This window comes from Corvus moneduloides, chromosome 9 (assembly GCF_009650955.1).
Source record: "Corvus moneduloides isolate bCorMon1 chromosome 9, bCorMon1.pri, whole genome shotgun sequence".
Classification (NCBI taxonomy): domain Eukaryota; kingdom Metazoa; phylum Chordata; class Aves; order Passeriformes; family Corvidae; genus Corvus; species Corvus moneduloides.
The window spans coordinates 32,119,529-32,139,190 of record NC_045484.1 but is presented as its reverse complement, the minus strand read 5'-3'; the positions used below and the strand labels follow the sequence as shown (position 1 = coordinate 32,139,190).

At 51.3% G+C, this 19,662-nt stretch overlaps 1 protein-coding gene across 5 annotated transcripts in view; it reads left to right on the top strand.

Annotated features, from left to right (window-relative positions):
* The first annotated feature begins 473 nt into the window (after positions 1–473).
* NEGR1 (neuronal growth regulator 1) overlaps positions 474–19,662 on the top strand; it is a 194,223-nt gene continuing 175,034 nt past the window's right edge. For 4 of the 5 annotated variants that reach the window (XM_032118740.1, XM_032118739.1, XM_032118735.1 and 1 more), the window contains exon 1: positions 1,788–2,055. In XM_032118740.1, the coding sequence (XP_031974631.1) occupies positions 1,886–2,055 (170 nt within the window). In that variant the 5' untranslated portion in view covers positions 1,788–1,885. Of the gene's footprint in view, positions 593–1,787; positions 2,056–19,662 lie in introns of those variants that run through there. The other variant, XM_032118737.1, reaches the window with a different exon arrangement.

Below are 19,662 nucleotides of genomic sequence, written 5' to 3'. Positions count from 1 at the left end.
TTAAAAGGCAGCTCTGTGTTCCAGGCAGTGCCACCGTGAGGGAGCCAATCCCTCTCTTCCCCTTCTCCTTCCTTATCAAGGAAACTCTGTAGCATCGTGTGCCGCAGAAGAAGGGGAAGAATTCCCTTTTGTGTACACTCAGATTTCTTCTGGCAGCTGGGAAGGTCTCACGGGATGTGGTAACGAAGGAAGAAGCTTCCAGGAACAGGGATCGGGCTTTACCGAAAGCGAGCGGTAGAAGCATCCTGATTATTAAAGATTTTTTTTAATTGGAACATTCTACTCTCAAATCCTTCTGATGCAAACTGTGGGTGGGGAAGGCCGGTGCACGGAGGGATCCGCACCCTGGCAGCGGATGAGAGGGAGCCAGCGTGGCACATGTGGGGCTGGGGCTGGCAGCACGGGCGGCGGGGCTGCGGGAGGGACAGCGGTGACATTGCGTGGGCCAGATGTGCCCGAGTCGCTGTGGGAATGTTCGGAGCGGCCCCATGGAGTACTCCTGGAATTCCTGTTCCACAGCGGCGCTTACGCAACTTCTCTGGAGCTATGGAGGAGAGCAATTCCTGCAGGGATCCAGGCTGAGCCCAGCAAGGTGCAGCCGGGGGTCTGGTGCTGAGTGTTTAACCTGGAATGGGGGAGTTTGGGTAAACACAGGGAGCAAACAGAGCTCCCCGCTCCACGTGTTTGCCAGTCTGGCAGGGGTTTGTGTGTGCGTTGGAGAAGACCCCTGGGGGGACAGAGGCTGCTCATTCCTGGCTGCTACAGGGAGTTCCTCTGTCAGGGGGTTTTTTGCTCCTCTTTGAAGGTCTCTAGGTGTCCCAGCAGAATTTTGTGAAATAATCTGTCAGTGGATTTATGTTCCTTGGTGAAAGGCTCTTGATGCCCTGGTAGAATCTGCCAGGGAGGGTTTCCACATGCCCTGTGAGAAATTTGGGGAAAAATATAGATGGTTTATCACTTCTTGGTGTGAAGGTCTCTGGCTGTCCCGGTAGAATTTTGGGAAATAATCCGGCAATGGGTTTTTGCTCCTTGGCGAAGGCTTCTAAATATCCTGGAAGACTCTATCAGTGGATTTTAGGTCCTTGGCAAAGGGCTCTGGATGCCCTGGTAGAATTCTGGGAAATAACAGATCAGTGGGTTTTAGCTCCTTGGTGAAGACCTCTGAATGTCTTGGGAGAGTTTTAGGAAATAATCCGTTGGTGATTTTTCTTTCTCCTTGGTAAGGTTCTCTGGCTTTCCTGGTAGAATTTGGGGAAATAACCTGTCAGTGGTTTATTTGCTCTTTGGTGAAGGTCTCTAGCCTAGAGTCTTTTTTTCCTAGGTAGAATGTTAGGAAATGGAGGTACCAGAGTGGCCCGACCCTCTGTTCCAGAAAGGTCTGGAGCTTCCAGCATGTCCCAGTGGCCCCTGACTGGGGCTGCTGGTGCCGTTTCCAGCGCTGCTGCCTCAGCACGGGCTGTGACTCTGCGCTGGCTTTTGGCAAAGTGGCCGATTTCCATTAAATATTCTGTGGGGAGAGCGGGACGAGGAGCCGGGACGAGGATCGGGATGCGGCACGGCGGGAGGCTGGCACGGGGGTGCCCGTGGGCCGGGATGCCGGGAGGGCGGAGCGGGAAGCCCGGCAGAAGGGGCCGAGCATCCCTCGCCGCCGGGCCGGTTGCCAAGGCGACGGCTGCGTGGCAACGGGCTGGCAGCGGGGACCGCCCGCCGCCGCCGCGGAGCCGCCGCGCAGAGCGGGCGCGCTGCCCTCCTCGCTGGATGCTGCGGCGGCCGCCCGGGAGCAGCCGCGCTCCGCCGGTGCCCGACCGCCGCCGCCGAGCCCGGGCCGCCCTTCCCGGGAGCAGCAGCGCTCGCTCTCCGCTGCCGGGGCCGGCGCGGAGCGGAGATGGTGCCGCTGGTGCGGAGCGCCGGGGGCTCCCACCAGTGGCTGGCGATCGTTTTCCTCGGCCTTTGCTGGTTCCTTCCTCCCGGGAGATTCGCTGCGCCGGGCGGAGACTTCCCGGGCTCTGCCGTGGACAATCTGGTGGTCAGGAAAGGGGACACGGCGGTGCTGAGGTAGGAGGCGATCGCGGGCGGGAGGGATGCGAGCGCGGAGCGTCGCCGCTGCTGCAGCAGCATCCCCGAGATGCCCGAGGCTCCGCCGGAGCCCCTGGCCCCTCTCGGGGACGCTGCGGCGGCGCTCGGCCCCAGGGCTGCCCGCGGGGTGCCCCGGTGATGCGGGAAGTTGTCCCCAGCGCCACCCGGTACCCGCATCCCTGCAGCTCCGGGCCGCTCGCCGGCCCTCGGGGTGGTTTTGTTCTGCGGTTTCCCCTTTTTAAACTCTATTTAAGAAGCCCTGGCTGTTGCTGGAAGTTCAGAAATGGGTTGTTGGGGTGAAATGATGCAGTTTTGGCTTCCAGCAGCAGTTTGGGGGCTCTGCAGAACGAGCGGTGTGGGGCTGTGGCAGGGAGAGGACGATTGCACCCTGCCAGGAGCATTAGCATCGGTATTATTTATTTTGATACATATTTCTGTGTTTCTCAATGATTGGAGTACTGGCTCCATGCCACGAGGAGATTTTTGTGCTTCCCGTGGCTCTGTTCCTGCCTCTCCTGATGGACCCTGTGCTCCCGTATCTCCTCATCTCTTGGCTGGAGCAAAATTTATTTACCAGCAGTCAGACACCACAATCGACTCGAACCTTTCGTTCTGGTTTGTGTTCGGCAATCCTCTGCCTTGATTTGATTATTCCCCAGCCCCCACTCTAACTTTTTATCCATGTGTTGTACTTTTGCCTTGATCCTACTGTAGTTCAAATCCCCCCATTTTCTCCTTCTCTGGAATACGATTGCAGTTGGTTGAAGCTCCTGGCTGGTGAGAAACCTCTGATTTAATTAGCAGCACTTCCCAGCTATGAAGTCTCTGGCTGTTATTATTTTTTGTTGGGCTGTCAGGGAAATCTCCAGGTTTCAATGCATTTTATCCATAAGCATTTTTAATGATCCAGCAGCGTGCTGTAAAATGCTGCATGAGGCATTTTCGGTAGGGATTTGCAAGTGCTTTTAGGCTGCTCCTGTTGTAGTAGCTCCTGAAAATACAGTAGATGTCTATGTAGGGCAGCTGACAAGTGGTTTTTATGTGTACCTCAATTATCCTCTGTATTTTGAGACGTGCTCAGGTCCTCGTGCTTTCTGTGGCACAAATGGAGAATCAAAGGAAATAATAATTTAAAAGTGGTTTATTTGTACTGTTTCAGGTTTACAGGTTGCAGAGAAAGTAACTTGGTGGGTTCACAGGCTGTTAAGACATACTCAGCCACTATTAAACGCTCTAAGTATCTAAATACATTTAAAACCGTGTTATTAAAAAACGGTGTGATTGCTCCCAAGGTTACCTCCTGGGGGGTTCAGCTGGAACACATCCGGGCTGCCAGGCCTCAGGCTGTGTTTGGAGCCCGGTGCTGGTGCAGCTGGGTGGGTTACATAAATGAAATGGGAGCTCTAGGCTGGAAGCATCGCTCGGGTCTCACTGGGGAGGGCCAGTGTGTGTTTTGTAAAGAGAGGCTGCTACAGGAAACGCTGGCAGTGCTGCCGAGCCCCGGGGTGAGCGTTGGGATGCTGGAATGTTGTGTGCTGCAGCTGGGTCTCCTTCCTCGTGCCCTCTGGTTAACTCCTTTCATTTCCCGTGCCCTCGGCAGGCTTGCTTTAAACCTGGGGTTATCCTGTTTTAAGCTGGTAACTTGAAAGGGGAGATGCAGGATCACAGGGGGAGAAAAAGAGAGAGCAGCAGCCTCAGGCTCCTCATCCCGGGTCTCTCACTGCCCATCGTCTCTGCTCCTCTGAGGCTGTCCCTCGCTGGGTGCTTGTATTGTAAATATCTCCCAATGTACATTAAAATAATGGCTGTAGGTATTGGCAGTATTGGAAATTGGCTCTTATTTAAATACAAACTCCAGCGAGCTGGAAAAAGCCATTTGGGTGCTGAAAAAAGAGTTTGTTCCTCCAGCTCTGGAGCCACATGAATCCAGCTCTTCCAGTGGCTGTGCCTCGCAGCACCCAAAGTTGGCTGTGCTCCGTCGTTCCAGGCGCTCATGGCCGGGTGGCCGTGGGCTCCCGGTGGCCGTGGGCTCCCTGTGGCCGGCACGCGTTGATTCCCCCCCGTCCCTGCTCTGGGCTCAGCTGCCCTTTGCCAGCCATGGCTTCGGAGTCCCCCGTCCGTGGGTGCGGCCGGCTCCTGGTGACACCGTGGCAGTGGGATAGGGACGGCTCTGCCGTGGCTGCGAGGAGCCCAGGGTGATTTATGGGCTGGGGGCTGAGCCAGCCCGAGCCAGGGCCTGCGGGTGCCCTCGCTGGGGCGCACACCCCGAGTGGGGCTCACACCCCGAGTGGGGCTCACACCCCGAGTGGGGCTCTGGCTGCAGCTGGTCACATCAGCCCGTGCCCTGAGGGGTTAACGGGGCTGCCCCGGTGGAAATGAGGACAAACTTTTCCTCAGGAGTCCTCGTTTGTGCTGGAATACCAGGGGAGAAGGCACAGAGTGCCTCTCGATGAGTCCGGGACCACGGTGGGTGAGCCGGGCCCTGGCCTCAGCTCCCACATCAAGGTTTCGTTGTCTTGCCTGAGGATCAGGAATAAAGGCTCCTTGGAATGCTGACGACTTCCAGGAAAAGCCTCTGTGTGCTGCCATAAAGTAAAATAAGTAGTCCAGCTCCCCCATTTTAAATACTTAATTCATATATCAGTGTAATTAACCAATTTTGGATCAAACACACAGCATTTTCCTGGTGCTGCAGCAGCAACACTGTGAGGACCATTCCCTCCCTGGCACCCTGGAGCATCACTCCCTGTGTGCTGCTCTTGCTCAGCCAGACCCCCACCCCTCACCCTCACGTCCCCCCGAGGGGTGGGTGTCCTCCCCAGGCCCAAGGTGGGGCTGGATGGTGCTTTGCTGCTGCCCAGGTGGCACAGGGGTGCTGGGATTCTCCCGTGGCCTCCCAGGCCAGCACTCCCCGACGCTGGCAGAGTCACAGTGCCCAGGTGTCCCTTCCCGAGGGACTGATGGAAGAGAAAGTTTGCCAAGGATGTCACTGGGCACCTGTTTTGGTACAGGATGGGGATCTTAAAGAAAATCCCTCCTTAGCCGAGGAGTTCTGTCTGTGATGAGTTATTTCTGCAGCCTCAGTAATTAAAGCCTGGTCCCTTTTGTTTGGTTTCAGAGGGATCTCCACAGTCCCAGCACTGTTTGTGTTTGTTGAAGTTCTAAGGAATTCTGTCAGTAACGCAGTTGTTTTGCACGGCAGAACAATTTTGGGAAGCTGCTACTTTTCAGCAGCAGAATTCCATCCAGCAGCCTTTCTATATTCTTCCCAGGCAGCCGGTTAAGATTTCATGAGAACACACGAGGAAAGAGAGAGCAAGTCCTAAACCCATGATTTTATTAAAGGAATAAATTGCTGCGTTGCAGGCTGGTAGCAATTCAGGAGCCAGGCTGTATTTCCAGAACCAGGCTTCTCCCATGACCCTTTACAAGATCCCCTGTTCGGAGAGGGATCACCCTGTGTTTCAGCAAATCCATCTCGCTGACAGCACAAGCAGCAATTTCGGGAGAGGAGTGTTTCAGGAGAGGTGACAAATGCAGAGCCCTTGGCAGGGAGCCGGCAGGGGCAGCCCCTGTCACCACCTCCTGGGTCACCTCCCGTGTCACCCCCTGGGTCACCTCCCGTGTCACCTCCCTCCCTGCCCCGGGAGCAGGGCTGGACACTCGGGGCAAACAGAGGCTGCCTCCTCCTGGGAGGGGGCTGCTCCCCCCTTCCCGGGGATGTGGGGAGGACAGGGGAGAGCTCACCTCAGGATGGCAGCAGGAGGCATTTCTGCTGCTGTGGAAAAATAAGAATTCCCCTTTTCCCGCCGCGCTGGAGCTGCTGCGGGCACGGCCGATGTGTGCATGGGGCTCTCTTGGCTTTACCTGACCCGGGGGACAGCGATGTGTCAGCAGTGCCTGCCGACCCCGCCTGCAATTTGGAACCCAAATCCCGCTGGAGATCGGAATGTGCAAAGCTGAAAATGATCAAAAGGGTTTTTCTAGCAAGTAAGGGTTTTTATCGTGTGTTTTGTTTTCCTCAAAGCTCACGGATAATGAAAACAAGTCTAAGTGAGAGTACCTTTATCGTACCTTTACGTTGTGTCAGAGCAGCAAATTGGGCTTTAGAAGTTGTCATGGTTGTTAAAAAAGCAGAAGATCTTTTTACCAGCAGATGATTATAGAGGAGTTTAGGGAATGTGTGCTCTGCAGTCTGTAAAATATTGTGGGTTCTTCACTGCAAAGGGTTAAACCTTGAGCTGGAGTCCCTGCGCCCGGGTTCCTGAAGTCTGGCAGTAAGGAGCAGGGGGAGCTGTCCAGCAGATATCGGTGTCCAGCTGTGGTCACAGAGAGGGTGGGTTCTTGTTGAACCTGGCTTGGAAATCCAGGGGTCAGTTCTGGGCCAGCAGGTCAGTGAAGTGCAGCCACGTGTGTTTGGCCACAGTGGTCCCTTTGGCCACCTGGGGTGAGTGTTGTCTGAGGCTGGGGCAGCCAGTGGTCACCTGAGAGGGGTGATTGTAGGAAAACGCCTTTTTTTGGTCATAGATCAGGAGATTTGGGGCTTTTTGGTTTGTTTGCTGAGTTGGAAATCCTTTATGTGCGGCTTGGCTGCTTCCGTGCACCTTGGAGAGTTCCAGGTCCGTGTTGTGGGCAGTGGCACTGTCCCCTGCTGTGGACACCTGGGGCTGGCACCAAACACCTGGATGAGCCCCAGGTGAGGCTGGATGGGCTGTGCCTGCAGCCCAGCCCTGCCCAGGGCTGTTTTACTGCTGTGCAAAGGTTTGGGCACACGGGAAGTGGCTGCTCTGAAACTCTGCCTTTTTTGGTGTCTGCTCTTCGAGTTTCTCAACTTCTTCTCTTCCTAAGTTCTTCTGCTTGTGGGAGAAGTTCCCATTGGAGGAATGGGAGGAGCAGCTCTCGGTGTCCTCATGGCTCTTGATGTCTGGGACCACTGCTGCCCCAAACATGGGGAGTGTGACACTGTGCCCCCAGAGGGACCGTGTGCCCTGGCCGTGGGGCTGGGGCAGTGCCAGGGCAGTGCCAGGGCAGTGCCAGGACAGGCTGTTCTGTACATTCTGGGCCCTGACTCAGGGCTCCATGTGGCTCCCTCCAGCTCCTGGGGATCACAGCTCTCCCTGCCTGTTGAACACGACTTTCCCAGCTGGGAGTTGTCTCCTTCACTCCTGTAGGGGATTCTCCTTGTTCTCTGCAGTGGCTCTGCTCCAGGGAATGTTCAGGGTGGTTCAAGGGGGAGAAGCCCATCTGCCATCGGTTTTGTAAAGCAGGGCCCTTTAGGGGTCCCGGCTGTGGGGCTGACACCAGGGGCAGCTTCATAGCTGAGAGTCTTTGCCTAGGGAGTGATGGTGTCCTGGAAAACTGGTGACACATCTGTCAAACATCCATCCATTGTCATTGGTGTTACTGAGAGCTGAGCATTTGGAAAGGAAGCTCTGCAGCAGGAAGAGCAGGTGGATAAGGAGTTTATGCAGCAATTGGAATTTTGGGATACTCTGTGCATCCCAGCATTGCAGTGCCCCCAGTGCATGCCCGGTGCTGGGTGCAGCTGTGAACGTGGGCAGTTGTGTCTGTGGAGAGTGTAATAAACAGAAAAGTTCCCTTCTTTCCTTTGTGACTTCAAAAGGTTCCTTTCTTGACTTCCATACTCTTGATATTCTGGTGCAGTTTGGGGTCATAAATCCTTCAGCTCCATGGAGCTTCATTCCTGAAATGTGACCATGGGACGTGCAGGCTCCTGTGCACACCCCCAGTGAATGAAGCTGTTGTTTGCATAAGAATTTCCCGTTCCCAATCCCTGCCAATTATTAAACAAGCACATTATGGCACTTGCCTCTTGTCTGTGCAGCAATAATAAATAAAGTCAGCGTAAATTAAAATAATTTATCATTTTAAATAATGGTGAATGTTTCAGCTGTTCTGCAGAGGAACTAACAAAACAAGGAGTCAGTAAGAGATGAAAACTGGGATTTGTTCCAAAGGGCTGTTTTTTTGAGGAGAAAACAGAGACTTAATGACTTTCTTCTTGTCACCATGTGCAAGAGCTGAGTGCAGCTGATGTCCCAGGGAAAGGATCTCAGGGGACTGGTCCCATGGGCCAAGCAGCCCCACGCTGTTGAACAAAGGTGCTGGAATTAGGCTGCTTCTTCTCTGGCTCATCTGGAGAACTCTTGGTAGCCAAGAGGTATCCCAGTGGGCTCTCCTAGGGAGCTGAAACCCTGGCTCAAACGTGTGAGGCCAGGGCAGTGGGCAGTGCTGCGGGAGCAGGGCATGGAGCTGGCCAGGCACTGCTGAGGGCTGGCTGTCCCACAGCCAAACGGGAATGGGGCACTGCTGGGGGCTGGCTGGACACTGCCTCGGGGATGGGGCACTGCCTCGGGGATGGGGCACTGCCGAGGGGTGGCTGGGCACTGCCTCGGGGATGGGGCACTGCCGAGGGGATGGGGCACTGCCGAGGGGTGGCTGGGCACTGCCTCGGGGATGGGGCACTGCTGAGGGCTGGCTGTCCCACAGCCAAACGGGAATGAGCTGGTTCATGATCCATCAGAGAAGTGGAATATGGGGGATGTGTGGCTGAGCTCAGTCTCTTCTCCTGTTCCCTGTGGCTGCTGCTGCCCACTGGAAACGCTCAGCTTGACACAGGAGCTTCCCCATAACCTTCACCTCCAGTAAATTGTGGTGTCACTTGGTTTCAAAATCGAGCTGTAAATGCAGGATGGCACTTTGGTGAGTGGCACGTTGGGATAAAGCTGGTGACACAGTTCAGAACGAGCTGTACCTTATCTCTGATGCCATCTGCCATCGGATCAGAGTCTCCATGCCCAAATCCTGGTGGTCAGAGGCTGCTGTGGCTGGTGGGGGTGGGAGAGCAGGGAAGGGGCAGGGCTGTGCTCCGAGCAGTGACAAAGGGAGCTGGGAACTGCCTGTTGGAGCCCCAGTTCTTGTCTCAGCCCTTCCCAGTGGAGGACTGGGATGGTCAAGGCCTCCTGAGTTTCTGCTTTTCCAGCCCTGGGCTTGCTAACCCTGAGTCTCCCCTGACAGACCTCGTGTCCATGGAGCATCTCCTGGGTGTGTGACACTGAGCCAGCCTGGCTGGGTGTCCTTCCTCTGGTGCTGAGCTGGGCTCACAGCTCCTCACGTGGGGCTCCAGAAAGGTGTAGGTGAGGTGGAGAGTGAAGCCCGCAGGGATGGGCTGTACTGGGCTCAGCAAGGTGATGGCTGATGCTCAGAGTTCTTTCCAACCCAAATGATTCTGTGATTCTAAGATACAGAAATTCTCATTTTCTCCAGACTGGCTGAATAAATGTCAAGGTTTTCTTCCTGCCATCAGGGAAGAGGAGAAAAACTCCCATGCTGTGACCCACGGGAGCATGGAGGAGAGCAGCAGAGGTTCAGCTGCCCTCAGCAAGGGTGAAGGGGTGGGTGGTTTTCCATGCAGCCTTTCTGCTGCTTCCAGGACACTGGAGATGGCAAAGTCCGTCTGTTCTGCACCGAGGGGCTGGGAGCCCCTTGGCTGGGAGTGTGCAGGGGAGCCCTGGCTCCTGCCAGGGGAGCTGGGGCTGCCTCTGGCACCCCTGCTTGGTGTGGGACTGCTGCTGCTTTGGTGCTGACTTTAACCAAAGACAGGCACTGAGGTGATACAGCTTTCAAAGAGTTTTCTGGTTCCTGGATTCCTTTTTTTTTTTTTTCCATTCTGGAAGTTGTCTTGAATTGTCTTCCTGTCAGTCCCCCAAATCTTGCTCGTGTAGGCATTTCCTAAGGACTTTTGGGTCTCTTGATTATAAGTGAAGCAAATTTCAAGAGTAGATCTGTTCTAGCAGATTTTTAAACTTAGAAGATGCTTTTAGCTTAATTATGACTGAAATTGAGAAAGAGCCCTGGAGGAGGTTGAGCAGCGTGAACACACTGCCATGAATTCCAGGTGAGGTTGTCCTGGACGTGGAATGTTCAGAGGAGTTGAATGCAGTTCTTAGTAAAATCCCAAAGCACTTTGACAGAGCAGTGGCAGTGATGAGGTTCCAAGGGTGGAGAGGAGAATGGATGTCTTGGCAAGAACAGGCAGATAAATAAAAGCCCAGCCTTCTGCCTAAACCCAGCCATTTCATTTTTCTCTGTCTGACCATGGTGACAGAGCAGGTTTTAATGGGGGGCTGGATCAGATGAACTCAATTATTTAAAATGAGCACAACTGGGCATCAAGGTTTTCGAGAGGACTGAGATTAAATTGGTGTATTTTGGGATCTGTGGAGTAGGAAGTATTGAGCTGCTTGTTTACTTTGACAGGTATGAAAGATACAGGAATTTTGCAGGTATTCTGTTGCTTAGAGATTAAAATCCTATCTAACAACGAAAACATTTATTTGTATAATATTCTTACTTAGTATTTTTGCTTATAAATTTAATACAGTGTAATAGCTAATATTTATAAAATTATAGGGTGATTCAATAGAAGCATGTATGCATTTATCTTGATGTGTTATATCAGAATTATTTTGAATTACTCCTAGGAATTAAATGAGGAAACTGGCAAAATCACATTCTTTACATGTGTTGTACAGAAAAGTGTGAAAATGTTTCAGTCCAGGTGCTGCCTTAGGTCTCTCTCTCTGTTAAATGGCATCGTTGGCACTTCAGGCACAGCCTTGGTGATTGGACTCACCCATCCCCTCCAAGCTCCTCATCCCAATCCCACTCCAGTGTGGAATTCTCTTGTAACTCTTGTTCAGACTGTTAAGTAAATCTCAAATTAAATATTAAAAATGTCGTTGCAATGCTGATACGAACAGTGAGGGGAAAAGGCTGGTGAGTCTGAGGTTCTTTTTCAGGTATTTTTGTGGTGGGTAAAACTTTGTGCTTGAAAATCCACTGGGCTGTCTCTGATTCCTACAGAACTGTGCAACTGAGTTGGGATGGAGCTTAAAGCCCACCCAGTGCCACCCCTGCCATGGGCTGGGACACCTCCCACTGTCCCAGGCTGCTCCCAGCCCCAATGTCCAGCCTGGCCTTGGGCACTGCCAGGGATCCAGGGGCAGCCCCAGCTGCTCTGGGCACCCTGTGCCAGGGCCTGCCCACCCTGCCAGGGGATCCCAGAAGGATCTGAAGGGTTTTCTGGGGATGGAGGGCTCTGTTTGCTCCCTGCAGTGGCTGTGTGAGACAATTCGGTGTCTGTAGTTGTTGTTGTACTCCCTGCTCCTCAGCCAGCCTTGCCCCACCCCGATGGGTCAGGGTGTCCTGGGGCTGCCCAGCTGGACACAGGGCACCCAGTACATGCCAGGGCGGCCCCTCAGGAAAATGCCCGGGTGCCACGGTCACAAACCCAACGCTCTTGGAGAGATTTTCTCTGCAGACTTTGCTGTTCTGTCCGTGCCCTGTGGACAGGTGTGCAGAGGGACCAAAACCAGGGGAGGGGAGGTGATGGGAAGTTGACTGGTGAGGGAAGAGGTCACCAGTTCCCAGGTGCAGAGCCTTGGTCACATCCACGGGAGGAGGGGTGGGAGGAAATCTGTTATGAAAGTGGCCTAATTACAACAAGCAGTTTTCCCCCTGGCTGGAGCAAGTGGACTAGAAAATTGTACTAGACTTTTCATTCAGAGACTATTAAAGAGCAGAGGAAGAGAGAGCAAAATATAGCTTTTGTCACAGCTCTTTTTATTTATTTTTTTTAGTATAGAGTCCTGCACATGGTCAGAAATTAGCTTCAGATTAATTTAATTATTGTATTTAGTTTGTGAAATTTTTTTAACCTGTATAAACCTCCTTCCTGTTACATTTCTGGTAGTGTGAAGGTGGAAGCACTGAACACAAACCACAGCCTGGAAATTAAATGTGGATAATGAGGTTATCTGGGGGCACTGCAGCTGGGGGTGGCCCCAGGCTGGTTGGACACGCTGGGCTGAGCCTCCCTGGGGAGCCAGGAGTGAAAATGCCTCTTCCAGCCCAGCTGTGAGAGGAGATGGTGGATGAGCACCAGGCAGGAGGGGGGGAATTTTGGCTGATTGTCCCCAGTAAGAGGGAAGAGGTCAGTGCTGTCTGTGGTGGCTCTGAAGGGCTGGGGCAGAGGGGATCCCAGGACATCCTGTGGGAACAGGGGGAACAGCTTTGAGCTGCAGGACAGCAGATTTAGGTTGGATATTTAGGAAGAAATTCTTCAACCCAAAGAAGAATCAGTCCATGATTCTCGGGATTTCTCACAAACTCAGCTTTAATGACCTTCTCCAGCTTTGGTTTGCTTGGTGTTGGGTTGGTTTCTGCACCTGCAGTTCCAAGCATCACTCCCAGAATATTTACCCTGAGCTGTTCTCAGTGAGGTGCTGGATTCTCCTCACGATTCATTGTAGCTGTACTGGGCAGATCAGCTACCCAAACACCTTCTGGGCTCCATGGACAACTTCTGAGTGCCCCCTTCCCATAGCCAATTCTGGACTCTTGGTGCTCTGCCCTGAGTCAGAAACACCTCAACTCACAGAGATAAAGAAATGCACTGAGTTATCCCTAACCTTCTATTCCACTTCTTTATTTCCATTAATGCTTCCAAACAATGTTCCTTCTGAACCCTCACTTGGTTAATCTTGGAAAATAGATTTGGATGTGTATAAAACATGCAAAGTCACACAATCAAAAAAATGGGTGAAATTCACAGAAATCAAGCTTTTCAGGGCAGTCAGCCCAGAACTATCACACTGGAATTGAAAATAAATTTGGTTACAGGAAACCATCTCCTCTGCTGTTCCCTTTACCAGGCTGATATAAAAGATAGCAGGAGGCAGCACAGCCCATGGCAAAGGGGAGCTTCCAAGGGTTACTGAATGAAATCCCAAGCGTTTACAAGTGTTCAGAGTCAGGCTGTTTCCCTGACTGGAATGATGTTGTTCTGTGGGCAGGAGGAGCCTCACTGCAGCCACATCGATGCTGGGAGAGGAGGCCACAGGCCAGGGAGAGCCAAACGTGCAGGTGGCCGAGCTCCCCAGCGTGCCAGGGATCTATCTTTAGAGAGCCCAGGCACCCTGAGCTACCCAGTATTTATATTGCCACTTGAGCTGCACTGGAACTCATCAAAGCCTGAACTCGAAACGTTCCCTCAGAACCGCTGCACCCCGTGGGATGAGGCTCACAGGGAGCTCTTTGCTCCTCCCGAGCCGTGGGGCCTTTTCCCTCCAGCACCTGGTGCCAGGATTGGTGTGAGCGGGTCACAAACGTGTCACCACGGCAAAAACATAAAATAATTGCTCCCAGATTCGGGGAGAAAACACATTATTCATAAATTAAAAGCAGATAAGTTACAAGACCCAAGGCACTTCTGCTGGTAAAGAGCTTGGGTGTGGAGGAGAAACCCCTCCCTGGGAGGCTGGGCAGGCCCTGGCACAGGGTGCCCAGAGCAGCTGGGGCTGCCCCTGGATCCCTGGCAGTGCCCAAGGCCAGGCTGGACATTGGGGCTGGGAGCAGCCTGGGACAGTGGGAGGGGGTGTTTGGAAGGAGATGAGCTTCAAAGTCCCTTCCAACCCAAACCAGTCTGGGATTCTGTGAATTTCTCCCTGTAAGAATTCTGTGTTTATATAATTGTTTTGTTTGTTTGGGTTGGCTTGGGGTTTGTTTTGGTTTGGTATTTTTCATGTCTTTGTTTGCTTTTACTTTTTCCTTTTGTTTTGTTTTTGGTTGCCTGTTTTGTTCTGGCAGCTGTGTGTAACACCTCAGATTCAGTGATTTTCTGGGAATATTGGCTCTGGCTGCCTCCAGAGTCTGATGTGGTGCTTCCCTCTCAGCAATGCTCTGTGGGATCGACATTCTGACCCTGTTCTGGGGGAGCTTTTTAACATTCCCGTGCCTTAACAAAACGGAGACTGTTCCTGTAATGGTTCCAAAAACATTTTCACCAGCTAAGAAGTTCTTTAAATAGTCCTCACCGAGTGAGGCTGCTGATTTGCATGACAGCTTGATTAAACGTAACCTGCTTCCACACTTAATTTATTTTGAAACTGCCCAACATTTTCATTCCATGCCATTAATTTTACATTAGTAGACTGGCTTGATTATTTAAGAAGGAAGGTAATTTTATCTTCTTCGTTGGTGTGAGTTCAAATCCATACTGAAAAATGGTCTGAAAATGGTTATAAATAACAAAAGCCTTTGCTCCACATAAAGATTTGTTGGACCTGGTGGTGTGATGCAGAAGGAAATGAAGATTTAGGTGGTTTAATGATCATCTTTGACTTCAGCAGAGCTTGGGCTGCAAATGTGGCTCCATATTGCAATGTATATTCTGAGTAAGTGGGTTTGGGAACCTGAAAAGGCAATATTTAAGGGTGCTTCTTACACAGGTGCTCCATTTTCCCCAGGAAGTGATATTTTTAGGAAAACTGCGTCTCAGATGCTCTGGCAGAACTGTGGCACTTCCTTCTCGCAGTGGATGTGTTACAGAAATGGGCCACAGCTCCTTGCTTTCCATGATGCTGGTGCTGGGATGCCTTACGTTGGTGCCAAGCCCTGCAGAAAAGGGTTCAGGCAAGATCCTTTAAAACTTATTTCTACATTGATTTAATCAGCTTCTCTTTCCAGGGCAAGACTTTTACAGCAGTTAACAGAATATTTCAGATTTCTTGCAAAAGTGGAGCCTAAACTAAAAATTATTTAGGTTATGGACCATCTGTTCTCAAAGGATGGTTTCATGAATAGGGCTGTGAATGCATTCTTTAAGTAAACCTCATAAAATTCCTCCTTTTTTAAAAAAATTTTTTTCCCCTTTTGAAGAATCCTATTACTCCACACTTTTGCCCTGCAGGCAGGTTCTGGATCCTTCTGGACCCCCATGGATACTCCCTCATTTCCTCTCTCTCTGCTCTTGGATATTTAGCTTGCAGTCTCCATGAGCATGACACAGAGATGTGTTTCAGATTTGCATCCTGGATTTGCAAACTGAAATGTTCATTTAATCTGCTGAACTGTCCTTGTCGATACCTACCAAGGAGCTCAAACATTCCATTGAAAGAAAACAAAATCCCTTCTGTCTCATTCTGCCAGTCCCCAATAAAGGACTTTTCCATCACCATCCTGCTTGGCAGCTTGGTCCTCTCTTGGCTCTCCTGCCCATCCTCGTTCCAAACCTTGCAGATTCTTTCCATGTAACATCCCTGGGAAATGAGAACTTCCTCCTGGAAAGGGCTGTCCAGCCCTGGCACAGCTGCCCAGGGCAGGGTCAGTGCCCATCCCTGGAGGGGTTTCAAAGCTGTGTGGATGTGGCACCTGGGGACACGGGGCAGTGGTGGCCTGGGCAGTGCTGGGGATGTTGGACTCGACGGTCTGAGAGGGCTTTTCCAACCTGACCAATTCTGTGACTCTGTGAAAACTCCTGGTTTTGGGCTTTTTAGTCTTGATTAATGAACAACTTTGTACTTCAAGAAACACCACCTTGCTCTGTGACATTTCTTCAGACCCTGGTGATGAATATTTTTCCAGCCCGTTCTCTTGGTATCTGCTTCAGAGTTTCCTCTGCTTCCAGCTTCTCCATCTCACCAGGAATAATGTATTTGTCTTAACACCCAGGTTATCAGGCAGGAATAACCCCCATAAATGAATGTCTTTAATGTGGGAGAGCCCATGTGTGAACGGACAAGGAGAGGTCCCTGCCAGGCTGGAGCCTCCAGCTCCTCGGGGAAACGGGGGAAGGCAGAGAGAGGAACAGATTTCACATTTGAATGAGAGGACCAAGACACGTGACTGTACATACATTTCTCAATGAGAATTTATTTCCTAAATCACTTTATTTTTGAATTTGAATGGTGGTTATGGATGAACCCCCCACATTCTGTAGGGAGGTGAGTGAGTGTGGCAGAAAACACTCTGGGCGTGCTGGTAAATACTTGTTTGTGATAGCTGTGCCTAAGTGAGAGGCACAGTGCCCCACCCGGGCCAGATCCATCTCGTGATGGAATTTAAGTCTCCACGTTCATGAATTTATGTGTGGCTGGCTGGGGCAGCCTCTGGCACCGGCCGTGGCCGATGGAGGCTGTGCCAGTGCCACTGCAAAGCTCGTTTTCCTGACGTCTGCAATAAAGTTTTGCATTTGATCTTTGTGTAGCAGAACCAGGGTGTGAGTTTATGGCTCTCACAGACCTTAGAGAAATCAACAATGTGGGATCAATGCTGAGTGGGGGTGCAGAGGTTATTTCTGGTGGCTCTTCAGCAGAGAGCAAGGGGGACAGCTTTGGTGTTTGCAGGAATGTGCTGAAAATTCATATGAAATTTAGGGATGGAAACATCTGACAATCCCAGGATCACTGAGGTTGGAAAAGCCCTCCCAGCCCATCGAGTCCAGCCTGTGTCCAATCCCCACCTTGTCCCCAGCCCAGAGCCCTGAGTGCCACCTCCAGCCCTTCCTTGGACACCTCCAAACCTCCCTGGGCAGCCCCTGCCAAGGCCTGAGCACCCTTTCCATGGGGAAATTCCTCCTGACACAGGGATGAGTGGAATAGGAGATAACGAAGAGGGAAGCTGCTCAAAAGGGCATCCCCATAAACTGGGTCCATTCTAAAACCAGAGTTTATGTTGGGCCCTAATGCAACACCAGGGCAGAGCCCCCAGGGCCAGGATCCAGAGGTGTGCACAGCTGGGCATGGAGGGGAATCCAAAAGCTTTGCTGATATGGAAACATGCTGGGACCTGTTTTCCCAAAGCTGCTGACAGAGCAGAAAGGGGTAGAGGAGGGAGAAAAATATTGTATGGGAAGTAAAAAATGTTTACAGGGAGAAGCTTCAGGAACTGCAGTTAATTAGTTTGGCAGAATGGCACTGGGCACCCTCATTGTGCTGGGGAATGTTTTAATGTCAAAAAACTCCGAAAATCCAATCTTGGCAAAAACCCCATAATGCAAACTAATGACTAAAAGCTGAAACTGAACAATTCCAACTTAACTGTGAAGCGAGGGTTTTAGAGGCAATTAACTGCTGGAATCAGCTATCAAAGCAATGCAGGGTTTCTCATCTCTCGAGGCTGGTCTTCTCTGCAGAAGATGCATTGAGGCCCTGTTAAGCTGAATGATGTTAGGAGGGGGTTTCTTGGACAGAGGGAAGGGAGAAACTCCCTTTTTTCCAGGCCAAAGGAGTGCAGGGCTCTGCTGAAGCCCAGCTCGCCCCACCAGCAGTGCTGGTGTCACAGCAGAGAACAGCCCCATGCGCTCATTGGAGGATTCCCTGGATCCAGACCTTCGTTTCTGGGTGTCACTGGGTGTCTCTGTGCAATTAATTCTGATCTTTAAGATACATTAAGTTGTTATTTAATTTTACTGGCAACAGTCTGATTTCTTTAGTGACCCAAATGAGAGCTGTTGTGTGTAGGAATGGGATGGAGAATATTCTAATGTAGGCTGGAGGTATGGAAAAAAAAGGCAAAACCTGTTCAAGGGATGCTTGACTTTTGCCTTGTCATTGTCACCCCTGTGGCACAGGGCTGCAGAGGGCAGCTGAGCTGATTCCAGCTCCTCATGGAGCCAAAGTAGTCAGCTCAAAGCATTGCTGTGCCTTTCCCCCCACAGTTATTTAGGAAACAATTTACTCCTGTGTCCTCTGCTCATAAAGCCATAAATCTGTGCTATAAGTAAACGGCTCAATTTAATAGTCAGTTTTATCTGGAAATTGTGAAAGTCAGGACTTTGGAGAAGCAGTGATTTCTGTCAACAGCAGAAAAATGATGCCTCTGTACTCCTGGGTTCCTGCTTCATTCCGGAAAACCTGGCAGCGTGGCTAATTGCAGGGGACTGCACTGGTGGCAATTAGGAGGGAGAGGAGTGGAGCAGATCGATATCCTTGAGAGCAGCCTGCTGTCCTTTGGGGATCCGTGCCAGAACAGGGCTGCTGGCTGTTGGGATGCAGCCCACGGCCAGGGGTGATTAATTTGCTTTAACTTCTATAACTACTGAGTGTCCGAGAGTTCATGCAACAGACTCTGAAAACAGAAATATCTGAAGAGAAAATAGATACAGTTCATACAATAAACTGCATTAAAGATTCAAGCACTGAGTGCCCAGAGCAGCTGTGGCTGCCCCTGGATCCCTGGCAGCGTCCAAGGCCAGGCTGGATGGCTTGGAGCAGCCTGGGATGGTGGAAGGCTGTGGAACTGGATGGGCTTTCTCCGTATTTTCTCAGTTGCTGAAAGTTTTCAGGAAGTTTCAGACAATGCACCAAGGGGTCTGGGGTGGGTGACAGATCCCTGGTGGGGTCCTGCCAGGCTCCATGGGGCATTCCCAGGGTGATGAGAATCTGCCTGCCTAGCACGGCCCGGATTAATGAAGATATCCCATATCTTGGGGATCCAATTTACTGACTGTCACTGTTAATGAAATCTCTCCAAGTAAAACTCAGGGTTTGACATTCCCACGGACAGAGACAGAATCCATTTCAGGTGAGCACAGAAATTCAGCCTGCGAGGTACCTGTGACTGTCACAGGTGAAAATCTCTGCTAATGAACTGTGTATTAGTGTGAGACAGGAAGAGAACTCCCTCGGTCTCTAGATTTACTTTGAATAATTCATTAGCTCGCACTCCTCACCCATGGCAGTCGTAGGTAAATCCCACACTGGAGCTGCTAATTAAAGTTGCAGGATGAAGGGAAGCTAGTAATGAGATGCGAGACAAATCCTCCAACAATACAGAGGAACTTGTAGGTGCATAAAGTTTTATTGTTGGTTTTCACGGGAGGGCAAGGAAACGCTGAGGAATTCACACTTGTTCCAGCAAATGATCAGATCACTCTGCACAAGTCCCTGACAGGAGGGGGCAGCCGGGGGGGTCGGGCTCTGCTGGCAGGGAACAGGGACAGGAGGAGAGGGAACGGCCTCAGGCTGGGCTGGGGAGGCTCAGGGTGGACATCAGCAGGAATTTCTGCATGGAAAGGGAGCTCAGGCCTTGGCAGGGGCTGCCCAGGGAGGTTTGGAGTGCCCATCCCTGGAGGTGTCCAAGGAAGGGCTGGAGGTGGCACTCAGGGCTCTGGGCTGGGGACAAGGAGGGGATGGGGCATAGCTTGGGCTCAGTGATCCTGGAGGGCTTTTCCAGCCTCAGGGACTCTGAGAGGAGCAGGAGGTACCTGTGCCACCAAGATGGGTCCTTAGGGGTCATCCAAATGTGGAAATGAAAAATAGTGCAATATTTCACATTTTTATTATATATAAAAAGTATAGCTAATAAATCTGTGTGGGTTTTACCAGACACTTTTATGGATAAATACACTGCTAAAGCATCACCTCTGTTCCAGGTCATGTTTTATAGGTTATAGCAAAACCCTGTTATCTGTGTGAGGGTCTGGGTGTGCTCTGTGGGCAAGGGGACCAAAGCAGTGAGCTCAGGGAATGAAAAATACAGCTGCAGCTTTGGATGGTAGAAATTACTATTTCTGGTGTTTTCTTCTACAACGTGAGATGCAGAAACTGAATGTTGTGTGCAGAGTACACAAAATTGCCTTTGTGTCATTCGTGTTGTCTGGCTGGTTCACTACACGGAAATCTGTGATGTTGCAACACATTTAAATGTGTTTTCTGCTGGTTGGGAATGAGATATCCAGAAGATCTGTATGGGGACATGGAGGAGGATAAAAATACACTTTTA